General features: G+C 36.7%; 1 protein-coding gene across 1 annotated transcript; it reads right to left on the reverse strand.

The window, feature by feature from the left end:
• Positions 1-867: 867 nt before the first annotated feature.
• Positions 868-22,823, reverse strand: chrna4b (cholinergic receptor, nicotinic, alpha 4b). The gene is made up of 6 exons (NM_001048063.1): positions 22,574-22,823; positions 14,109-14,260; positions 13,941-13,985; positions 13,683-13,792; positions 5,662-7,054; positions 868-1,181 (listed from the first exon to the last, which is right to left on the reverse strand). Exons 1-6 carry the CDS (start codon positions 22,629-22,631, stop codon positions 1,056-1,058), a joined length of 1,884 nt encoding a protein of 627 aa, NP_001041528.1. The 5' UTR covers positions 22,632-22,823; the 3' UTR covers positions 868-1,055.
• Between the last annotated feature and the right edge of the window lie 4,048 nt (positions 22,824-26,871).

Consider the following 26,871-nt stretch of genomic DNA (forward strand, 5'->3'; position numbering starts at 1 on the left):
CTCGCGTAAATCCACCTGGCCGCTGTAGACTGACTGACTGAATTACTGATGAGAAATTACAAAACGGGAGGGTCGCGGGAGATTGGTCTAAAATACAGGAGACTCTCGGGAAAAACGGGAGGGTTGGCAGGTATGCAATCGACTGACCCACCCTCCTCCTTCCTTAAACCCAACCAATAGTGTTTTCAAAACCATCAATTGACTCGCCCACCCACTTTCCTAAATCCAACTGTCAGTATTTAAAAGCGATCCAGAAAAAGAAAAGCCCTCGTAGCTACCTGATTTTTACCATGTTTTCAAATTTTACCACATTCTCACCCTGTTATTTACTTGTTTATTTATTGAACATTGCTGTCAAGTCCTCTGTGTGTCAAGTCTGCCGACATATGTGATGAGTCACTGGACAAATTGCTAACAGCAGAATAGCCATCCACATGGACACCCCAACTCCCCCCAACCCCCATCACCCCCCATCCACCCACCCAACCCCAGTAATGTTTATTTTAAAGGCGAAATTCCACCATACGTACATCTGGGTATCTAATTCGCACTCTCCAGGAACGTATATAGGTCTACATTTTCAAAATTATGTTGAATAATTAGGTTGTTCCCCAAAATACCCAAATATTGTATTGTTTCAACTCATTTTAAATGAGTTAGTTTGAACAAACAGCAAACATATATTTTTTTTATAATTAAAGGATTACAGTATTATTATTTTATTAAACTTTAGTATTTTTTTATTTAGTATTTCTTAGTATTTCCATGTTTATACATAGAAAAGGGAGACCAGAACTGTCTTCAGAAAATCTTCTTGTTTTGCATGTAAAAAAGTTGTCTTAAAAAGAAGGCGAGAGTAAATCATCACATCAATTTCATTTAATTAATCATTAACTAACATTTAACCCAAAACAGAATCCCATAAATAACTTCCTGTTACATAAAAAAAAGCACTGACATTAAACATCACTTAATTTCCATGCCAGCGGATGTTTAATGAGGTCACTGCAGTCAAGTGTGATTGACAAGGCCAGTTAAAGACTCCGCATGATGTTCTAGATCATCCCAGCGAGCCACGGAGGGAGGAACAGTCCGACGGTCCCCAAAATGCACACCAGCACAAACATCCAGAGGAATATTCTATCAATCACCATGGCAACATATTTCCAGTCTTCCCTCACCTGGCGGAAAAAAGGAGATTCATTCGTTTCAGATATCATGATATATTTTCCACTCATGTCTTTGCCTCTCAGAATTGATTTTTTGGATGACTACCTTCCTGTGAGACCACAGTACTTTCTGGTTTTTGTAGTATAGCAAGCGGTGATAAAAAAATAATACAAGAATCAAAGGCCAGTTGAAAGTGTCTCGGAAGAACTTGAGGAGAATCTCTTCCTAAAGACATGTTTCAAAGTTCCTTTTAGCAGGTAAACATTAAAAACCCTAATTTGCGCTCCTTTTTTATTTTCATTTAATTTATCTGTACTTTATTTTGCACTTCTTCCATAAACAAAAATAGGGTAACACTTTACTTTGATGGTCCACTTGAGTATTAGTAGACTGTCTGCTTAATATTTGCTGATACTGCTCCTTCAACAGACATTTAACTGGCTGAAAGAAACTTTGCGAGTACATGTCAACTTACACTCAACCTAACCCTAACCCCAACCCTAACAGTCTACATATAATCTAATGAGAATTAGTTGGCATGCAGATGCAATATATCTTAAATTCAACAAACGAACCATCAAAATAAAGTGTGACCAAAAATAGACCTCAAGCCGTTTCAACTCCAAATGACTTTTGTCTTTTTCATTTCATACAATCAGAGAAGTTGAATCTTGAATCTTTACGTAAAAAGTGAGTAAACCTGTTGTCTGTATGTATTAATGCCCTTGACTCTGAATGTATTTATGTTTTGTATATATATATATATATTTTTTTTTATAACTGTTAAGTCCTATTTTTATAATTATACACAGTTAATGTACTTAGTTAATTTATTTACTTAGTTAATTTACATAATTTTAAGGCAACAGCTTTAATTACTTTTTTAAGTCAGCTAATTGCTTGAAAACAGTGGGTTTACTCTATTTATAAGTATAGTAAACTAATGGATTTTTTACAAAGTATGCTGAATAGACTGCTTGCTATAATTTGATATTATGGCTACTGGGTTTTCCCACACACTTTGAATGTCATCACTCAATTGAATAGGCGTTAGAAGGCTGTTATCATCCTTCCACATGGTTAATGAGCTATACTAATAGAGAAGACTCCAGATCCAGATCTGTTTTTACATTACTATGACGATTGGGTTTAGGATTGGGCTAGAGGTACAAACAAACAAACAAACAAACAAACAAACAAACAAACAAAGAGGAACATATAAAATAATCAGTAGTCTGATAAAAAGCTTGCTGTTTTTTCCTCCATGTGGCCTCTGAGCTAAAATGAGTTTGACACCCCTGGTTTTGATGTAAACAGAACACTATCTATTGTTTTTTTCAATGTTGACATGCACTACTAGACAAATGTGTGATGTTAATGAGTAGTCAAAAATTAGGTTATAAGAATTTGCCCCTGCAAGTAAAGTGATGGCATAAACATACATAAACAGGTTTTTTTGGGGTCCCACTTTATATTAATTTGCCCTAATTAATATGTACTTGCACGGAAATTAATTATTTGTTACATTGTACTTATTGTGTAAATACATGTTTTTACATTACTTACGCTTGCTTAAGTCAATGCAAAGGCAAGAATAGACATCCTGCAGTGTGATATGTGCGAATTAGGCAGCGCGAAAGACGAGATTTGCGTGAATGAAGCGCCACTTGTGTGAAAATCTGAACATTCGTGCCACGTTAACCAATCATGAGCTTTGTCTTGTAGGGGTGTAATTATGTCTTGGGTGAAAATCCTGCTGCCGATACCAGACAACAGTTCATAAAACTAAGCTCGGATTAGTCTGAAGCACCTCCGAAAGCTTCCATCGTCCATGTATAGTTTCTGGAAGAGTTGATGAACTCACAGAGCTGGGTGCACTTCTGGATGGATCTAGTGGACTCATACATGGCTCCAAAAAATCAACGCTGTTTATCAGCCTTTCTAAAGCACATAAACACAGCTATTCTCTCAATAAAATACATGTTAGCCATTTAGCAACGAAATTAGAGTCACCGGGCAGACAGAAGCCCAGCCCATGACGCGAATCCGCGTCTACTGAGAAGTGAATTTGACGTGCTAATGAAGCGTACTTGATGTGCAAATAAAGCAAGAGAACTCAAAATGTTCACAAGTCTAATTATTAGGGATGTAACAATATTGTAAATACCGTCATACCGCAATAGTAATTTTTTTCAATATTACCGTAGGGGCATGACTCAATAAAACTATATTATTGAGAAAAGTTTGCTTGGGCGAATGAAGCGAACGGAAGGTAGCGGGAACTACAATTCCCATCAGCCCAGGCGTGGCCATCATCCTTTGCGGTCTGTTGTCACTACAGATCCAGTAATGCGGAAATGGAGTGTGCTGCTAGTAGCGGGGAAGAAAGAGAGCTGGAAATGATCGAACCTAAAGCGGGTTTTAAATGGAATGTGTGGAAGCATTTCGGTTTCTTTCTAAAAAGATACGAAAAAGGAGAAAAGGTGAGACAGACAAAGAAAAAAACAGTATGCAGGCACTGCCAGACTGTGGTGAAATATAAGTCGGGGAATACGACTAAAAACAGTCATGGGGACTGCAGAACACAGCACACTTGTTAGATTGATGCAGACATTGACTTGTACCACAAAGAGACCTCTATCTCACTCATGGTTTGTCCTCTCAAGTGGTGGAAAGACAATGCACAGCGTTGCCCACTGCTGTCAACCTTGGCTAAATCATATCTCTCTGTCCCAGAAACCTCAGTCCCAAATGAGAGGGTTTTTTTTTTCTGTTGCAAGGGACATGCCCAGAGATCCCAGCTTTTTCCAGATTATAGTTATACAATAATTTTCCATTAAAAACCATCTCTATCTAAGTACAGTAAGTGGGTGATTAAATGTTGGATGTGATGAGTTTTCAACAATACTAAATTGAAACTTTATTTTTTAATATGGTTTAATAGTTTTTTGTTATTAAAATTGAAAAATTGAAGTTCCTGTTTCGAAACTTACAGATAGATGGCTAATTTGTATGTCATTGGTATGTTCAGTGCTAAGGTAAATAAACACTATTGGCACTTTTTTTGGGTCTTTTCATTAGTTTTGTTTTTCTTGTAAATTATTCAATAAATACCGTACCGTGCCATTCACACCGAGGTATTATTGTACCGTGAAATACTGATACAGTTACATCCCTACTAATTATGCGTGAATAGTTCATTTTATCCATGCCATGTCTGGTGTGAGCACTGCATTAACCAACCCAAGCTCATTCTGGAAGCGTAGCCCCGCGGACGTTTCTGGAGACCGCGATTTACGTGGCCTGAGGTACGTAAAGGCCGCGTTTGGTTTTTTTCGAGCGAACGCCGCAGGGCGGTGTGGCGCCGCTCCTCTTCGCGCTCGCCGGCCGACGGCTCGCCTCCGAGTGGAGGGCTTTTCCGACGCAATCAGTTTGTCCGCTTAGCTCACAGCGTTGCGTCGGCGGAGCGGAGGCCCCGGACGAGGAGGAGGAGCCGGCCGCGGTGGACGACGACAGGGATCGAGTCCGGGGAACAGCAGGTTCCGGAAATCAGGTGAGACGAAAAACGGAATCCGAAAAATGAGGGCGAGAATGCGGCGGGATCCGAAAACGCGGTCGAAATCGAGGGCTTTTGCTTTTTTTTTTTTTCCCCCGATCCGACGGCTTTTCGCACGAGAACGGCGCGGGCGCAAACGCTGCGCACTCCTGAGAGGCGCCTGCCCGAGATGCGAAAAAGTGCGCACAGCGGCCTCTCGCGGATCCGCGAAAACAAAAAAACGCTCGAATACGTACCTCCCGGGACGTAAATCTCGGTCCGCAGAAACGTCCGCGGGGCTACGTTTCCACAATGAGCCCGGGTTGGCATTACCCTCCCACATCACCAAACCTATGCCTAACCCTACCTGTATCTCATGCAAAGAGCACCAGAAGTGTTCTGCAATGCGTTCTAAACACATTAAGTACACTGTATTTGTATTCTGATGTAAGTACATAGTAGTTCAGGACTCTTAATACAAAGTGGGACTCATTTAGATTAAATATAGCTTAAACAAAGGAGTTAATTAATACATGAATTAACAAATATGTACTAACAAGTAATAAGGTAGCCATTATTCACACATAAACTCATGTGACTGTGTTGTAGTTTAAGTTAGTTCTTGGTTAGCGCATAACTCAGATTTAGTTAATAATAAAACGTTTAATTTACATATAACATTGAAAAAAATATTGATTGTATTTACTCATTTTTTTAAGGTAAGTGGTTGCAAGCAATTTATATGAGCTGAATTTAAGCAATCAAATTAAGTTGAACATTACTGAATTGAATTTGTTTCTTTTAATTCAGTCCACATAAATTGTTTGCAACCACTTACCCTAAAAAATGTAAATCCAGTTAATAATTTTTTAGAGTAGTACACCATTATTCATGTGCTGTTATGGTAATGTGTTACAAAAATCGAACATATTGTGCCTTCAAATGGTAAAACTTACTGAAAAGTCTGAATCCTCGGCTCTGAGATGGTCAGCGATGTACTGAACTCCTTCCAAGGCTTTGAGCAGGGACTGAGACAGATTGCTGACTGGCTCTGCTGCATTCAGATCAGTGGAGCCGTCACTGCTGGGGCTGAAGATCTGAGCGCTGGGCATGTTATGTCTGGTACACCTCCCTGCCTCATCGAGATCAAGCTTCTGCAGACTCGTCCCTTCAGACGTAAGGCAGTGTTGACAACTCCCTGCTCCCAGAACACTCTCCTTGGCTTCCATGAAGACACTCTCAGCACTGTGGCCTTGGAAATCGCATTCTGTGCTCTTGGCTCCGTCCTGCGGTATGGTGTGCAGCAGGGTGCCAAGGAGAGTATCTGGAAAGGAAGTTGTGCTGGAGGCGAAGATGCTGTTTGTATATGCGCATGTGTAGCTGAGAACTGGTGTTTGGGGGGTTTGTGAGTTTTCCTCTTGAAGGATTGAATACTGGCTGCTGGGGGAACTGCAGAAAAACAGGGGTTTGGGGGAAGTTGAGTCCTGCTGAACTTGATCCTGCTGGGCAGCTGAAGTAGGTCCCAAATGCGGGATCGGACTTTGCGGAGAGATATCCAGGATGTTGTTCCGCAGAAACATAGATTGCGAATTAGCCTGTTTGTGCATCATCTCAATCAGCTTCCCGCAGTTTCTCTTGCCCGAGGCTGGTGGACGTTTCATGAACAGGTAACGAGGCACCAGGTGAAGAAATAGCTGCCGGACCCAGTGTGGCATGCTGTGCGTACGAGACGAACGGTGGTGCACGTTGAGTACAAACACCGTGATGATTATGGACAGAGTGACGAAGATCATGGTGAACAGTAGGTACTCGCCAATCAGTGGGATGACCAATGAGGTTGAAGGGATAATTTCGGTGATTAGCAGGAGGAAGACAGTCAGTGATAGGAGGACAGATATACACAGCGTGATTTTCTCAGCACATTCTGAGGGGAGGTAAAAGACCAGGACTGTCAGGCAGGAGATTAGCAGGCAGGGGATGATGAGATTGATGGTGTAGAACAAAGGAAGGCGTCTGATGATGAAAGAGTAGGTGATATCTGGGTAGATTTCAGTGCAGCACTCGTATTTCTTGATGTTGTAGGTGCCAACTGCATTTATTATCACCCATTCGCCACTTTCCCAGTAGTCCATCTGGTCTACGTCACTGGCCATGCTGATCAGGTCAATCTTGGCCCTGTCGTACGTCCAAGAGCCGAATTTCATCTTGCAGTTTTGTTGGTCAAAGGGGAAGAAGGTGACATCGATGCTGCAGGAGCTTTTATAGATGGCGGGAGGTTTCCATTTGATTCTCCCGTTGTAAAACACCTGAGCTTTTGTCAAGTGAGTCACCGCAAAGTCTCCGTCCGCGCTGCAGATCAAACAGAAAAAACTGTCAGACAGGATCTGCGATGAAATATCTGTGGAGCAGCATGAAAGACAGCTTTAGTGGTGTCCGTGTACATCACAGTGAGCCAAACCATCAATAACATGAGACGTCGTTGACGTGCTTGGGTTTAGAACTCTAAAAATCCAGTCTTTCTGAGAGTAGATATCTTGAATTTAGTTGTTGTTTAATTGTTGAGAATACCTAATTGTTGTCTTGGTTTCAGTATTTACTAAAATCAAATTACAGCTTAAACAAGGACAATCAAATATTAAATAAAGAGATTTTGGCCTAATTCATGGAATGGTTTATTTGAAAATGTTGCCATTGTCAACTTGATGACTTGCATTGAAAATTCATAATGTGAGAAGTTGTTTTAAACTGAACATTCATTCATTCATTTTCTTGTCGTCTTAGTCCCTTTATTAATCCGGGGTCGCCACAGCAGAATAAACCGCCAACTTATCCAGCAAGTTTTTACGCAGCGGATGCCCTTCCAGCCCCAGCAACTCATCTCTGTGAAACATCCACACACGCATTCACACACACACTCTTACACTATGGACAATTTAGCCTACCCAATTCACCTGTACAGCATGTCTTTGGACTGTGGGGGAAACCAGAGCACCCGGAGGAAACCCACACAAACGCAGGGAGAACATGCAAACTCCACACAGAAACGCCAACTGAGCCAAGTTTCGAACCAGCGACCCACTTGCTGTGAGGTGACAACGCTACTTACTGTGCCACTGCTTCGCCCTTAACTGAACTAAACATATTTTTATTCAAATACAATTTTGTTAATGAATAATAGTTTTAATCCATGGTGATTTAGGTTAGACTACCTAAATAGAAAGTCCAACCTACTAGAAGTTTAGAAGACCAGAATTAGAGTAGGACCACTGCTTCTGGCCTGGTGAAAGGGGTGGTTCTTTTTTTCTCAAAATGTGGGCCTTTTTTTGCAGTTATATGCCTCACTTTTTGTTTAATTATGAGATGTAAATACTGCATTTTAGTGTCATTTTAAGCATTGTTTTTAGCTGGATTAGCTTGTCAGATATAACCACAATTTTTGATTTACCAAAATATTTCCTAAAGATTTAGAATAAAGAAATGTAAAAAAAATATATATTTTTAAAATACAGATTTACTACATCAGTTATAATCAGAAAAAAAGGAATCTGTTAAAGCTTTAAATTAAAAACTGTGGCTTATTGTCATTTATTCATCAAATAACAACCTGCCCAGCATTTTCTTTCCACAATCAGAATTTGGCCATCTAAATAAAAAAAAAAAACAATTAATTATATATGTCTTCGGTGATCAACTTGTGATTAACTAAAATTACATAAACCACCTCAATGAGGCAGCAGTAGACCAACAACTCCTGTATGCTGCAAAGTAAAATAGAGTGAAGTTTTTATTTTGTTAATTGAATCTCATGTGTGCTAAAGAGATTTAGACGCAAATCTGCAGCAATGTAAAATGATAGCACATATTCTCAATGAAGAAGACTACTTCATACAAACAGTAACATTGTTTTGTTTGCATAACATTGAAGAATTTTGCTTTCAACCTTGTGTGGTGCCCGTGCACCGATTTCATGGACAAAATTGCTTGCAAGCTCTCAAATATACGCTGCTTGCACACAAGTTTTCTCACGCTCTCAAATGTGCACTGCTCACACACACATTTTCTTAAGCGGTCTCAGAAATTATATGCAGACCCACAATTTGTGTCTTGTGTTCCCTTTTCTTTTCATGTTTTTTGATATGATTTACATTGGTGCACTATTTATTAACAATAACCAAAATACTAAATTAGACTTACATATTAAATTTGAAATCTAATAAACCATAACATTGGGGAATTGATTAAGTAAATTGGCCGTTGTGAATAAGTGTATGTGTTTGTGTGAATGAGTGTCTATGGGTGTTTCCCAGTGATGGGTTGCAGCTGGAAAGGCATCCGCTGCGTATGCTGGATAAGTTGGCGGTTCATTCCGCTGTGGCGACCCCAGATTAATAAAGGGACTAAGCCAAAAAGAAATGAATGAATGATTTGGATGTTTAGAAAATGAAACTAAAGAGACAGTTGTTGTTTAATTTTATTGGTGATTCCTAATATGAAATGTAATCGTAAGCTTGGCAAGCAATTTTGGAGAATTTGATGTTCCCCATTCAGATAGAATGCCTGAGAGGAGTTTCAAAGACGGCCGCCAAGTAAAATGACTTGCCTTAAAGGGACTTTGCTATTAGTAATGAAACAAAGAAATTTGATATCTGTTATGCATTCAAACATTAATTTAACAATTATTATTTTTGTTTAGAAATTTAAGTATTTAAAATTTGATCGTAGATATTCAACTCTCAATCACAGTGCCTTAAGGTAATTCTCTAGCCATGGGGTGGCCAACTTTGTTCCTGAGATCTACCTTCCTGTAGATTTCAGTAGCAACCCATATCAAACACACCTGCCTGTAATTATCGAGTGCTGTTCAGGTCCTAACAAATTGGTTCAGGTGTGTTTGATCAGGGTTGGAGATGAACTCTGCAGGAAGGTAGATCTCCAGGAACATGCTTGAGCACCCCTGCTCTAGCTGTTAAGTGTACATTGGTTTCACACTCGTTATTGTAGTGCATTGGGGGTTTGATTGAATGGAAGCCAGAACATCCACTATGGATCAAGGACATCACTGCAAATGGTTGCTCCCTCAAATAAGGCACTATTTAATGATATAGAGGGCGATTTTTATATACAGACCAAATTATTTCTGTTAATGCAAAAGAAATAGGCTACATAATGCACCTTAAAGTAAAAGATGTGTGATTTTACTTATTTACACCATGGACCCTTTCACAAGTCTGTTATGACATGTTTAACGGTCATTATTATCTTAAATCCTTACATTAATTTTTTTTAATGTATGAGTATTTATATGCATTTATGAAAGTATTATATCATCTTTGCGTCAAGCTTCAAAAAACAAATTACCGCCTATGTGAGGTGTTCGTAACGCAGCGTCTACGGGGCTGAGAGTAGATTTGATGTTATTCTCTCCTCTATTTGCCGTCATCAGTCTCACACTATTTTTTTTTCCTTTTTCTGAAAGTCTTGATAACACCATTGTGCAGTTTTACTTTTATTATTTCAGCAAATACTGTAGTAAAAAAATATTCATTGTAATCTCCCATTCACTGAGCTCTAGCTTTACCCAGCCATGGTGCCTTGTTAAATTAATTAGAGCTGAATTATCAAGTCTTCATGCAAAGACATACAAACTAGATGCAAAGGTGATTAAATATGACAAATATTACCCCCATATGACAACTACCATTAGGAAGCAAAACATATTGGACATATTGTCAGAAAAGTGGCTAATTCATTCAATTAATTCTGAAGAAAACATACATTTTTTTAAGATGTGGCCAAACCTCACCCCTAAACCCAACTGTCATTGAAGCATATTTAAATGTATGAATGAGATTATAAAAATGTAAATAAATTATATTATAATGTATTTATTCATATTTTAATAAAAAACACAGTTTATTCATGTTAAGCATGCATTTGCATTTAATATGAATGTATATAGTAAAGTTTATTACTTAATATATATTACTATGGCTGAAATAAATGCAGTTTTTAAGTTTAAAAAATAATTTTAAGGTTAATAGTGTTACCCTTCCCCCAAATGCACTGTAAAAAATTGCTGTTAAAAAACGGTCAGATTCTACGGTAAAATAATGTTTTTTCACTAAAACAGTAATATTCTGTTAAAAACAGTGCATTCTGTGTAAAATTTTTGTTTTCGAGAAAATAACCAGCAGCAGAAAACTGTGAGCTAACAGAGTTCAGATTCGACATTTTGAAGTCTGTGTTTAAAATCACACTTTGTGCCCTTGTTCACTATTCCATCAACTAGTTCACCAATATAGTTCACCTGACAGAGTTAATGAACACTAATGAGTGAATTCAGACACTGATGAACACCTGCTGTTAATAATCACAATTACTGAAGGAAAGAGAGACAAGAAACACAAACAACACTTGAGTTACAACATGAAATAAAATCAAGTAAAATAAAACACTTTTAGTCTCAGCAGAGGATCATTAAACAACTCCACAAACAACAGCAGACACACACTTATTACTGACTGATTTGACTTCCATACTATTCTCATTGAGATCCAACAGAAATTAAGGTGTTTTTCGTGTCACCGTAATGGAGTGAGGGGCTGGTTTAGTTGGGCTCTTCACCCTTGAACTTATTAATTCAGACTCTCCAATTACTATAATAAAGAGTTTACAAAGTGCTTGTATTATAGTAATCAAGTTGGAAAGTCAATAAATAGAGAAATCTATTTGTCTGAAATTAGTTCTGATAAATGTTTTGTTATAAATCTGGAAGGAGGGCCCCATGCAATAGATTTTATGCTTAGTTGCAGGTATTAATTTAATTAATAAGAAGTAAAAAAAGAAAAGATACCTCCGTAATTACTTAACAGTTAAGAAATAACATACAAAAACAGTTCAGTTATGACAACTACACACTCAGACCTCATGAATCTGACCTTGTATCTCAACAATGGTAACATCTCAAATGTTTCATGCTGCAATGCATGCTGGGAGTGGCACGGTACAAATATCCCAGCATGCATTGCGGTATAAATAAATGTTGTATAATGGTCTAACAGTTTTCTTTATTTGTGTTTGATTCTGCTTTTGTTTATGTTTCGACTTTCAGTTGCCTGTTTGTGAGTTAAACTGTTAATTTTGTTAGTTGTCACCATTATTGAGGTTCATACGCTGATTATTGATGTCTCTTTAAGTGCGATTTACACCATAGAGCAGTGTTATTGTCCAAGATATACTTAAAAACTTCCAGAAATCATTGCTATATATAGACATATAATGTAAAACAGTAGATTTAACATTGAATAGGAGCAGTAAATTATATTATACTAAATGAGAACAGACTCTGCCATTTAATAGCAACATGAACATCACCAGATCTTATTTAGGTTTTTGGCTGGCTTGCCACAACTAAGGAGCTTTTTAAACAAAGTTCTTAACAATTGCAGCAGCCAAGACATATAAATGTTAAAAATGACAGGGCTAAGAGCCCAACTAAAGCAAACTCTGTTCTCCATGATGGTGATGTAAAACTTTAACTTTTTCTCAAGAAGAACTTTAGAAGATGTTATATAAAAATACATGTATTAAGTAATAAGTGTAGCTGGTGATGATGTTTGTAGAGTTGTTTAATCATCCGCTGATCATTTAAATGATTTAATCATTTGTTGTTCTTCAGGTTATTTCATTATAAAGCTGTGACTAAAGTTTTGTACGTTCTGTTCTTGTTTTTTCCTTTCAGTATTTCTTCATTTGTTCATTGTTAATCCTCAATTATCATTTAATTAGTCAGTTAATTAATGAATTTACTTCAGCTTTGCTACATGTTTCTTGAACACTCAGTAGTGTGGACACTTCAATAAAAACTGAAGTATATGCTCTGGGGTTTAAAGGGTTAAAGGTGTGAGAGGTAAAAACACAGTGTAAAAATGTATTTTAACAGTAATACTGTTAATTTACACTACGGAAATAGACTGTAAAAAAACAGTAGATTGCTGGCAACCACAGCTGCCAGTAGATTACCGTTAAATCAAGGAAAAAACAGTATTTTACTGTAAAACCTGAAGCTAATTTCTTCTGTGTGTCACCGTTGTGGAGGAGAGTAGAGCCAGTGTATGAGTTAAAGATGAACAATGAGCTGCTGATGTTATTCTGCATGTTTCTCTATTTAAAAACATCAGCTGTTTAGTTGCTGATGCAGTCAGAATCTATCTGGGGGTTCCAGATTTACATGTATGTGTGCTGTTGTGAAAAATAAGACATTAGAGTTAAACTGAACTTTTCTAATTAACTAAAATAAGTGATCATTATAAGTATGCTTCTAAGCATATATAGCACATTACTTCATAAACTCATTCAGCAGTTGACCAAGTTGAGGCAGTTGCTTTCAGTGAGCAAAATGAGTTAACTTGAGTATTGTGTAAATCAATGTAGTCCATGTATTTTTACAGCAACATACTGTAAAATAACAGTACATTGCTGGCAACTGCAGCTGCCAGTATTTTACTGTTTTTTAACGGGACAATTTTAAACAGTGTGGCTACAGAACAAACCCCTGTTGTCCAATGACTTGTCTAATTTTTTTTTATATATAATAAAGAAAAAAATAAAAATAAAGTTGCAATTATGAAATGCAAATATATCATCAACTTTAAAATGTGTTCCAATTCAGCTGTAAAGCAGCTTTAAATAGCAAAAATGTAAAAAAATAAAAAAATGTTAAAAGACAAAAATATCATTATATTGCTCATGTCCGAAACTCTGTCTTGGATTTAAAATAAATCAAAAACTTCTGATTTGCCGTGAGATTGAGTAGGAAAAAAACATTAACAGACCTCCAAAGTGAAAGAATGAAATCAAACCGAATTGCGGAAACCTTTCACAATGCTGGAACGGTGGGAGGTTAACAGTGTTTGATGATGTCGATCTTAAGAAATGGATTTGGCTAAATTCCGGATTTGTAAAAGGCCTCACACACTTGTTATAGAGCACAATATCCGGTCTCCAGATGATCTCAGAGGGGATCCTGATGGAGGTGACATTCTCATACTCCTCTGGGTTCCAGCGCAGCTTGTAGTCGTTCCACTCCTGCAGGGAAACATGTGCGCTCATCACCGCTCACAACCAGCATGTATGACAGGGGTGGAGAGTGAAGCAACAAGAGCCCAGTTCCAATTAAAAATCTCATTAATGTCTAATTATGGGCGTTTTTTTTTTTTTTTTGATGAAAACATACCTGCTTCACCCAGACATTTGTGGTCATCATCTGATTCTTCTCATCCTGGTTTTATGAAGCATAGTGAGATTTCCATACAGAAGAGAGTAATAAAAAAAGGGAAAGTGACTTTATGGTGAGACTGTACGTTTTAGAGGAAAAGAAAAAAGTAGGATATCTGAGACTCACCACATCAATGAGCTGAGCAATGGACAAGCCGAAATGGACCAGAACCACATCAGAGATGTTTGCTACTGGACGTGAAAGCTTGTTGTAGTTGATGAACAAAGACTGGAGGAGTCTTTCTTCCGCATGGGCATGAGCTGGGCTCATGGAAAACACTAAAAAGGGCAAAGCATTTTTTGTGTGTGTTTAAAGTATTAAAAGCTCAATCATTAATGGCATAGTTTATGCCAAAATAAAAATTTTCTCACATTTAGACAGCAGTGACACAACCAGTGTTGGGAAGGTTACTTTGAAAATGTAATAGATTACAGATTACAAATTACCCTATTTAAAATGTAATAAGTTACTGTAATTTTCGATTACTTTATAAAAGTAAAGTAACTAATTACATTTGATTACTTTTTGATTACTTTTAAGTTTTTAATAAACATTTTCAACTAAATAATTTTCAAGCATTTATACAGAGCAGGTGTGAGCTTACAGTAACACTCTGTTTACTGTTAAAATCTCAAAAGCTTTCATCACTTAAATTAAATTAATTAAATTTATTTAAATTTAAAGTAGAGCCACCACAAAACCACACCTTATCACAAAAACATGTTTACTGTTGTTACAAAATCAAAATTTTAGGTAGTTGTGCAGGTGATTTATGTGGCATTTCCAATAAAAAAATACATCTAATTTTTGCAATTGTTTTTTAAATCGAAGCCACTTAAATCCAAATCAATCACATCTTAGTGGTCAATAAAACTGCCAATGAAACATATGAGTCAGAACTGTTCATTTTAATTATTTACTGTAAATAATATGCTGTACCATACAGGAATAAATTATAGTACATAACAGCAAAAACAAAAAATCCAATAAAACCAGGTGTTACACATTTTAAACAGTATTGATCCGCGATCGGTAAATGTAGCTTGTGTGGACACACTTCTGCGCTACTTCATTAATAAAATAGCTTCACTACTGTAAAAAGCTATTTGATTTTTAGTGACGCTACCGTCACGCTACTGAGAAATGTAATTAAACTAGCTACACTGTTAATGTGATAACATTACTTTGGCCAGAGGAGTCTGCTGGTGCCCTGAAATTCACAAATCGATAACTTTGTGAGTCATAATATATCATGGGAAATGAAAGAGTCTGTTTTTACTTCTGTACACTCACGATAACGACAAAAACCATTTGCTTTTATAAAACAAATAAACGTTAGCTTACATACCTGCAGATGCTTCCTCATGCTTTTCAATGGCAAAGAGGATTAGACATGGTGCGCCCATGACCATTAATTTGATTTAACAGTAGGACAATAAATATAAAATTTCTTATAAGCAATTTTTTAAAGATTTTTTGAAGGGGGCACAAATAATACAGCTGAATTGTACTTATAAAGATATGTCCCCACAGTTAAAAATAGTTTTATTGTTCATATTACAGCATGGAGACTACATTATGGTTAAGTTTTTCTCAGGTTCAATGACAAAGCAATTTTTCTGTAAAACTATTTATTGCATTGTTTGTTGTGTTGTTTACAGTCAACAGACAGACTCCTGAAGCCGAATAAATGCAGGAAAAGACGTTTTCCATACTCATAATAACTAACTGGTTTACATTACACTTGTTAAATTGAGAGATCATGTTGTAAATTGGCGAGCCTGTGAGGTTCATCTGCTAAACAGCCACAATTTAGAAAACATAAAAAAGAAATTGTTCACCCCAAAAGAATTGTCATTATCCCTTCAATAAAGCACAACACCCTTACCTGACACTGTACATCTGACTGACCCTGCTCTGCCTGTTCCTCAATCATTTCTTTCTCCTTTGCCTGTGATTAATATTGTGACATTAGTAGTTTCATAAGCACTCATTCTGAAAGCCAAATTGCCCTAATATGTGAACTTTTTGTACTTGCCGTTTACTGCACTGAAAAATAATCTTATGTCCATTTTCCTTTACTATGTCATTTTATCATTGAGGTAAAGTTGGTTTTATATTCACACATCTAGTCTCTCATTAATAATATAATCTCAGAAGAGTATTCATAAGAAATTCTAAATAGTAAAATTATATTAGCAGCCAACAACCATCAAAGTACAGCATTGTTCACAGTCAATTAATAGTGCAATTATTATACTGGTTTACCTAAAGTTTCTATAAAGAAGTTGCAATTGATACAGAATACAGCAGCCAGAGATTTAATGAAATTGAAGACTCGAGAACATATCACACCAGCATTAATAGAATAGATTTTAACATTCTTTTATTAGTTTATAAGGCACTACACAACATGACACCTTCTTACTTTTCTGACTGCTTACCAAAATATAATCCAAACCATTTGCTACGCTCTTCTAGCGCTAGACTTCTAGAATTTCACTCTGTAAATCTAATGCTATCTGGCGGCACTTCTTTTACTCACTATGCTGCAAAATCTAGGAATTGTCTCCCAAATGAAGTGAAAGAATCCCCCAGAATTTATGATTTTAAAAAGCTTGTTAAGACGCACCTTTATAAAATTGCGTATGAATATAACAGTTTGTAAAGTTTATGCAATTTATATAAATTGTGTAGGTTTATGTACATATGCATGTATGGTGTGTGTGCATGTATGTAAAGATTATTGTGTGTGATTGTGTAGATGTATGCATATATGCGTGTACATGTATGCTTTTATCTGAGTATATATTTTGCTTTATTTGTCTATATATTTTTTATTTGGTTTATTTTACAATGCCTGTTTGTTGTTTGTGAAGTGCTTTGAGTTCCATGTATGTAGGAAAAGTACTATACAAATAAAATGTATTATTATTATTATTATTATTAATGTTGTTTTAAAGTCATACTTACATGAGATTTCAGTTTGAATCTTCAAAGTACCATGGTAAACAATGTATGGAGCGGTCACTGAATGAATGTGCGAATATAAAACCAACTTTACCTCAATCATTTTATCTAGTCCATGACACTGCAAGGCAAGTTTTATTATACTGTAGCACATTTTATACACAATGCTAATTCAAAGTGCTTTACATAAAGAATGAAAAAGTATCATAAAAATCATCACAACAATAAAAACAAGGACATTTTATATTTTAAACTACTTTAGTCACTTAAGAACGAAATTTAAATTGATTACACAAAAAATACAGTGGGGCTAGTTAGTTAACATTATGCCAAGTCGTCACAAATGAAACATTGCATGATAAACGGCTTTGGCGTATTATTCTGCAGTGCACTAACGTATGCAACAAGCTAACGTAAACAAGCATACGTTAACTACATGAGTCATTTTAACCGCTAATACAGCAGATTCATGGATATCGGTAATCTGCATTTTTGCCGCAACAAATTTATAAATGATTCTGCATTAACTACATTGAAGAGAATCACTTTATTTAATGTGATTTATACACCATACTTACTCAAATTCAACATGACCTGTAGCCACACACCTAACTTTTGTGTATGTCTGTCTGTGTGTCTGAATGTGACAGGCTGTGTGAGGAGTAGGTGAGACGCTCTGCCAGTTTATCAAACCACTATGAGGAAGCGGTGGTGAAGTCTTTCTAAATGCTTTTTAAATAATAAATGCGGGTTTTTTTTCCTACTAAGACAATTATTTTAGGTATACACATATATTTTTCACAATAGAGAGTGCGTTTTTATATATATTTATATATTTTATTTGGTGAGGAGGACAATGAACATGTTCCCCCCGGGATTTACGCCCGTGGTTGCGCCGCAAATCAAAAGCATCAGCGCTTGAATAAATGGCCTTAGCAGAAGCCATCATGCAATGTCAAAACAGGCAAAGCAACAGATTAATATTATTCAACATATTACAGAGTTTTAAATAAAAATATTAGATGTAACCCCATTTGTAATCTTTAACATTTTCAAAAGTAACTGTAATTTAATTACATATTTTTCTTAGTAACTCTAACTAATTACTGTTACTTTTATTTTGTAATTAAATTACGTAACGGCGTTACATGTAACTAGTTACTCCCCAACACTGCACACAACATCATAAGACATTTATAGATTTAGGTTGCCAGCATTTAAGGAGAATGTTATTTTGACATCCAATAACGACATGAAATGATGTTGATATTTGGTTGATTTTATTACCCAGGCTCATTCTGATTAAGTACCCCTATATACATTTCTGGAGAGTGCAAAATACGTTCCAGGAGCTACTTTTTTTTTTTTTTTTTTTTTTTGCAGTTTTTCAGCTGAGTCAGCTGTGTACATTTTTTCAGATCTCAAATTTTTCTTGTGAGTGCCAGTCACAGCTGCTGTTCTCACGTAAATCCACCAGAGGCTCACTGACTAAATGACCAACCAAACAATTTCCCCATACTCCCTCTTCCCTAAACCCAACTAATAGTATTTTCAAAATCACAGATTGACCTGACCACCCACTTCAATAAACCCAACCGACAGTGTTTTGGAAAACAATCCAGAAAAAGAAAAGCCCTCACGGCCACCTGATTTTTACCACGTTTTCAGATCTTACCATGTTCTCAAATTGTTATTTACTTGTTTATTTTATTTTTTGGCTTTTGTTTTTGTATCACTTGCTTATTTAACCATTCTTCACTGGACCCAAACCCTGTCTTTACGGGCAACTCCGCTCCGCATCTCAAGTCCGTCAACATACGCGTCAAGCTACCGGACAAACTGTTTACAGTGCAAAAGCTGTCCACATGCTGTTAAGCTGTCAACTGGTAAGCGTGAAAAGGAACAGCATCATACCGCCCCGTAGCATTTGTTTTAAAGATGAAATGCAGTCATACGTACTTCTGGCTACATAATTTAAGATCTTCAGAAACGTAAATACAGTAAGGCTACGCTTTCAGAATGAGCCTGTGTTGTGATTTTAGATTGTGTTGGAAAGTGACCAAAATACAATTTGCGCCAACATCTTAAACCAACAACACATTGACGTCAAATACTGACATTTATTCATCAGGTATTAATTCATAAATTTTCTTTTCGGTTTAGTCCCTTTATCAATGCGGGGACGCCACAGCGGAATGAACCGCCAACTTATACAGCATATGTTTTATGCAGCGGATGCCCTTCCAGCTGCAACCCCTCACTGGGAAACACCCATACACACTCATACACACACATACACTATAGACACTTTAGCCTACCCAATTCACCTGTACCGCATGTCTTTGGATTTGTGGGTGAAACCGAAGCACCCTGAAGAAACCCACGCGAATGCGGGGAGAACATACAAACTCCACACAGAAATACCAACTGATGCAGCTGGGGCTTGAACCAGCGACCTTCTTGCTGTGAGGCAACAGCACTAGCTACTGTGCCACCGTGTCGCCCTATTTGTCAGATATGACAAATAACCAAAATCCAACATCTGAAAGATATCATAGTGGTAACGTCCACACAACGTCAAGCTGTAACATCATTAAACATTGATATTTAATTGTTTTTAGGTTCTGTTGGAAAGTGACCAAAATCCAAAGTCTGTTCGATGTTGGACATTGACGTCAGCCTGTTGTTGGGTTTTGACATCAACCAGGGTTGCGTTTCCCATGTAACTCACAGCTGAATTATCATAGTACGATGCATCGTTTGGGGGAAAAACGATGTAGTGACGAGTGTTTCCCAAAATCGTTGTTTTTCTGTCACAGATCCATTGTTTGTACCACGTTAGTTATAACTTAAAATGCCCAGAATGATGTTCTAAACGGGGTGGTAACAACTCCTCTAGTAAAGAACCCCATAATTTCTTTGTGCAAATTATACTATTTTCACACTCGCATTTAAAAAAAATCCAATATTAGTTTTGGTAAAAACATGCACTCCATATTAACTGAAATATATGTAAATGGCACATATAGGGCCTGTGTTTCCCTATTGTATATTCTATTCTAAAACAAAATCACATACAAAAGCTAACACATATTCAAATATATATAAATAATATAAATAAATAAATAACGAGATTAAATGTCATATTTATTATTTATTAGGAAATAAAAAAAAAATCTAACTTTAATATATCAATAATAATTATGAGGTTGTTGATGATGATTATTATAATTGTTATAATTACTATTAAGTGGGATATTGTTTTTTTTTTTTTACTTCTTGAAAAGTCTACTTTTACAATTTGACATATACAAACCACTGCAGAAATGTTTTAACCAACAGGCCCATTTCATATACAGTACAGATACTTAATAAATAAGCCACTATAAATTAAAAACATTAACGTATGCTATGTTTTTTGCACAAGCTTAGGAGATGTAACATAAACTTTTAAATAATAGGTCAGCTATAGCGTTCGTCATAAGCCACTGCTGTGTTCAAAATGACATCAATGTTTTGAAGTGCACTGCGAAGGAAGCACAGTTGTAAACATGCAGAACGCTAAAACTGAACCGTAAAAATACTTTGAAAGCAAATTACACCTAAGAGAGATGACCTTAATGTGTGGAATAGAACACAACCCGGAACTATGTTTCTAACTACAGCTCCAGAGGTGTAGTTGCAAGCATAGAAGTTTGCCATGCAGTTCGTGAATATTTGTTGGAACGATGGACTTGGGAAACGCCAAATTAATTAACTATGTTTGTAACGACGAAACTTGCAACCTTATTTGGCTAATGATGGTTTTCAGAAACGCACCCCTGATTGTTATTTCCAAACAAAATGCAACGTCCCCCGATGTTAGGGTACACCATCAATCTGACGTCATGTTGATGTCCTGTGCCGGATGGGCACTCATCCATTAGTGCTTCCAAACCTTTATGAGATTTTCTTCCTGATTTTGAAGAATGTTGAAAACTGGAAGTCATTTATGTCCATTTATGTTCATTTGTGGTGGTGGATGACGAGATTCCACCAGTAATCTGTAAAGAGCTTTGAGTGTTACTAGAAAAGCGCTATATAAATGTAAGCAATTAATAATATTAATATTCATACTCTAACAAATTATTTACTGAATTTACTAAAACTTTTTAAGGTTAGTGGTTACAAACAATTTATATAGACTGAATTTAAACAAGCAAATTAAGTTAAACATTACTAAATTTAATTTGTTTGTTTGTTGTTGTTGATTGTTTGCAATCACTTACCTCAACATTTTTTAGTGAATCCAATGAATCATCTTGTAATCAGAAAATTTATGCTACAGAAGTCAATAGATACTGGCTATCAACTTTCTTCAAAATATTTTAGGGTGTGTATTTTTAACAGGAGAGTAAATAAATAAATTCATTCAATATACAAATATGATGACAGCTATTATGAATGACTTTTTATATAATTATAATATAATAATATTATTATTAATATGAAAGTAGTATTCTAGGTCCCACTTTATATTAAGTATCCTTAACTACTATGTACTTACATCAGAAAAATAAATACAATGTACTTACTGTGTTTATAATGTATTTGAGAACACTTGTGGTGCTTTTGAGTTGGGATAGAGGTTGGATTATGGACAGGTTTGGTGGCATGGGTAGGTTTAAGGGTGGGTTAAGGTGTAAAGCAGTGGTTCTCAAAGTGGGGGTCGGGACCCCCCGAGGGGTCGCGGGGCAATAAAGGGGGGGTCGCCTGGTGATTTCCAAAAATCTATTTATTTTTATTAAACCATAAGAATTAACATATTTTATCCATAACTATACTGAAAATAAAAATAGTCGTTTATAGTTACTATATACTATATAGTTAGCTTATAGTTACTAGTTCTATTGGATTGTGACCCCTGGGGAAATTACATTATATTAAAGGCAGCAATAGCGTCAGATGCATTTTGATTTTATAACATCAGGTTATACTTTCTGGCACATTTAAAGCACTGACACAAATTTAATTGGTGTGTCTGCGTCATTGCATGCAAGGTTTCTGTATTTATAACCACCTCAGAGGATATTGGGGGTCGCGAGTCACTGGCATTGTTATTTTGGGGGTCGCGGGCTGAAAAGTTTGGGAACCCCTGGTGTAAAGGATGGTCAACATTGTATTTACAAATGTAATTACAAAAGTTAGTTACAGATGTAAGTACATAGATGTATTAAATCAAGCATAAGTACACAGTAAATACATGTATTTACACAATAAGTACATTGTAACAAACTATTAATTCCTATGTAAGTACATATTAGTTAAGGCCACTTAATATAAAGTGGCACCGTATTCTAAATAATAATTAAATTCAGTATACCAGACATAATAATATAACATTATTTAATAAATAATAAAATATTAATAACCGATTATAAACACAGCTTCCTTCTGGCAAGGTGCATAATTATTTATTGTCACTTTTAGAGCACCCATTAAGCATCATATCCTGACACAAAACGCCCCCGGAGTCATTCACACCTTCTCATTCACACTGCATCAATAAATAAACAGGAAACTGGCCATTGTGTAACTACAGCGAGTTACTCGTAAAGTTAAAAGCGAAGGTCAGACTTTACCATACGCCAGTTGCAGATGGACGCACAGAAGAAAGAAGACCCTCCACGCTGCTCTCATTTTCTTATGTCAGATGATATTCAACTCTGGAAGAATTTCGGCATAGGAACTAAAGAATAAAAATCTTCGTCCAGTTTTGATCATAAAAAAATCTCTGAACAGACCAGTAGATCATCACTCCAAAAACTGAGTCAAAAGTGTGTTAAATAAGGCCACAAAAAGTCTTTCAGCGCCCAAACCTCTTGTAAAAGTGAGGAGTCCCTCAGAATACCTCTCTAGCTGTCATTAGACTCTTTCCCTCCCCCTTTCTCTCTCTCCCTCTATCTGTGTTCTCTCAGTATCTCTCCTCTCCGGCCGCTCCACCTTCCAATCTCTGCCTATTACGCTGAGTAGATGTTATGCGCTGGAGGCTGCGGCTTCTACATGAGAATGTGTCACAGAGAGAGAGAGAAAGAGAGAGAGAACCAAAAGGTATTGATGGAGGGCAAAATCTTTTAAAATGTTGTGGCAAAATACCTTATTCAAAAGAGCATGATCGTCTTTAATTGCATGGTCAATGGAAATTTTTCATGTTAAGCCTTTAAAGAAGTTTAAGATAGCAAAAATCCGGGATCAAAAGACCAAGCAGGTGTGTGTATGTATGTGTGCGAGCGAGCGAGAGGATGGAAAGTCAAAGGAAGGAGACATAAACAGACTGAAATATGTCTGGAAGTGATCTAACAGTGCAGATGAGCAGTGGCAGCCAAACCCAGGATGCTTTCTGCTTATTAATTACAGGAAGAGACGCTCCGTCGCAGCGTTCGTCCCTGGATGTGCCTGCACTGTTAGACTAGGTGGTGATATTTCTTTATCTGTTATTAAGGCTTAAATTGGTGTGTCTTTATTGTAATTAAAGTCAAAATCAAAGTGCAATGCAGCTGAAAATTATGTCTTTTCAGCACTTCTCCCCAAAACCAGATACAACACTAAAAACACAACACTCGCATCAGGTTTCGGTTGATTGGATTTTATAACGAAAAGTAGAGGATATGAGCAAAACTGAAAATAAGCAAGGTAACCAGAGAAAGCAGGATCAAACTACATTTTCACTGTCATTTGCTTTCCAAAAACTAATTGCTCCGTGTTGTTGCAGTGTAAACGTGGCTCTTATCTTCTTGTTTCTTATAGTTACAGGGTATGTGTAACCCTTTAGGGTGAAGAACCATATATAGTAACCTCATTGACATCGATTATAATATATTATACAAGTCTTGCAATAACGAAACATGACAGAGGAAAGGAACCAAAAGTCCAATTGACGGAAATGAAGAACAAACCAAGACAAATACTGTTATTTGCAGATGATGTTGTTCTGTTGGCTTCATCAAACTTTTACCTTCAACATGCTGAATGTGATGTGGCCGGGATGAGACCTTTAAGTCCGAGGCTATAGTGCTCCACCGGAAAAAGGTGGTTTGCCATCTCCAAGTTGGAGGAAAGTCCTTACTAAGGTCGAGGAGTTCAAGTATTTGGGGTTTTGTTCACGAGTGAGATTGACAGGCGGATTGGTGCAGCAGCAGAAGTAATGCGGTCGATAAACCTGTCCATTGTGGTAAAGAAGGAGCTGAGCCGAAAGGCAAAGCTCTTGATTTATCGGTCAATCTACGTTCCTACACTCACCTACTGTATGGTCATGAGCTTTGGGTCATGATCAAAAGGACAAAATCTCAGATATAAGCGGCTGAAATTAGTTTTCTTTGCAGGGTGGCTGGGCGCACCCTTATTGATCAAGTGGGGAGCTCTGTCACCCGGGAGGAGTTTGGAGTAGAGCTGCTGCTCCTCCACATCGAGAGTTGTCAGCTGAGGTGGCTCGGCATCTATTTGACTACCTCCTGGACACCTACCTAAGGACCCCCTGTCACACCAGGAGGAGGCCTCTGGGAAGATCCAGGACACGATGGAGGAACTATGTCTCTTGGCTGGCCTGGGAACATCTCGGGATCCCCCTGGAGGAGCTGGAGGAAGTGTCTGGGGAGAGGGAAGTTTGGGGTTCTCTCCTGAGACTGCTGCCCCAGAAAAGCAGATGAAAATGAATGAATGTAGAACAAACCTTGGTAGAAACGTAGGGAGAACGATAAACATCTTGCTGCCTTAATTTTTTTTAGTTGAATCAATTTTACTTTTCTAGTCATCTCAACCTACATCAGTCAAACTGACTAGAATATTAAGTTAATAATAGACTTACACACACTATAAAGTGCACTCACCTTCACTCAGTCATCGTCAGTCATGATACTCACATCTAGCATCATCCACCAAACTTTCCATGAGAATACTCCACAATGATCTTTCTCCTGGTTTCCAGCGATCTCCTGAGTTCTGGTATTTACCTGTATGTTCTGGTGTTTACGTCTTCCTAGATTTCCCTGCTTGTGTGAGTCGTGTGTGTCTGCAACAGACTTCTCTGCGTATTCCCTCTAACTTTAAGAATCTTCAGTTACGACTCTGTTTAAATATGTTCAATAAATACTTGTTTTACACATACTCCTGTGCTGTTTCTTTGTGAGACTTGAAATTAACATGCGTGTAGATGGCATTCAAAGAAGACATAAGACCAACATAGGCTCATTCTGAAAACGTAGCCCTATACACATTCTGGAGAATTATGTAGCCAGAAGTACAATGGTTGCATTTCATCTTTAAAAAGGGACAATCAGTATTTTTGAAAACACTATTTGTTGGAATTAGGGAAGGAGGAGGATGGGTCAGTCAATCGGTCAGTCAGTCAGTCAACAGCAGCCTCTGGTGGATTTACACAAAAACAGCAGGCACAAATCCCACTAGCAAGAGAAATCTGAGATCTTAAAAAGCATACACAGCGGCCTCTGGTGGATTTGCAAAAAGGGGTACATTTTCAGTATGAGCTTGGGTTGGGTAAGAATCACTTTGGTATAATGTACATTATACACTCTATTCAAGTGTGCAATCAAATAACAATTTTGTAAATACGGTTTAGTTTCTTGCACAGAGTAATCATTTTGCTTCATAGGACATCAGTGTGTCATCAGAAACCATAAGACTGTTTTGGACTTGGTTGTGCATATTTATTGTGGTTATTCTCTCAAAAATGGGTAACTGATTTGCATTATACACCAAAGATTCAGCTAAAAGTCTTGGGTCACACTTTACAGTAAGGCTTGATTAGTTAAGGTATTTACTAACATGAACGATATTTGTAAAGCACTTATTATTCATAGTTCAAAATTTACTTATGCATTTTTTAAAATCCAAATTGATGCTTGTTAACATTAGTTAATGCACAGTCTGTGTAATGAATTGTATTTTCATTAATTAACATTACCTAACATGAACAAATGCTATAATAAATGTATTGTTTATTGTTTCTTGTTATTTATCTTAATAAATACATTACCTAACATTAAATAATACTACGGTATTGTAATATGTTACCAAATATTGATTAATGTTCAACTGAAAAAAAAACCCATCTACATCTTTGATGACCTGATGGTAAATTAACTATATATACATATATATATATATATACATATATATATATATATATATATATATATATATATATATATATATATATATATATATATATATATATATATATATATATATATATATATATATATATATATATATAATTATTTTTTTTTATTTGGGGGTGAACCATCCTTTTAACTAATGTTAACAAAATGAACCTCATTGTAAAGAATGTGATGACAATTTTTATTTTTGGGTGAACTATCTCGCTCAGAAGCACAAGCTTGTGTTATGCATGCCAAATATTTAGCATTAATATTGCACAATAAGACGTGCACGCCTCTATAGAGAAGTAACCCCCGAAAGCTGCTATCAGGCAAATATTAGCATTTTAAAAGAGAGTAAATAAAATATTTATCCATGCTGTTTCCAATCCAGCACACACCTGCAATCCACCAAGAGCCTGTCCAAGAAACTGATTAACCATCTGTCTGGAGAGGCAATAAATCAGCCATGGATGACCCACAATTTCCTTATGAATAATACAGATATGAACTGGACATGCTGTGAGAGCTAACAATACATTTTCACAATGTAAAACCTTACAAGATGCTGAAATATTTTTCTGTCACAGCTGACGCGCCGCTTTATCTAATAGAATGACCGTGTAACCTATTTGTTTACCTACAACACTAATTGTTGGACACAAACCAGCTGCGAAGAGCTATTTTCTGGCTGCGAACGTGGCTGCGGTCATCAACATTCATAATTTGTTTCATCAGATGCCATTTGCGAATGCCCACAGAGA

The sequence above is a fragment of the Danio rerio genome, chromosome 11, assembly GCF_052040795.2.
Source record: "Danio rerio strain M-AB ecotype USA chromosome 11, GRCz13ab, whole genome shotgun sequence".
NCBI classification, from domain to species: domain Eukaryota; kingdom Metazoa; phylum Chordata; class Actinopteri; order Cypriniformes; family Danionidae; genus Danio; species Danio rerio.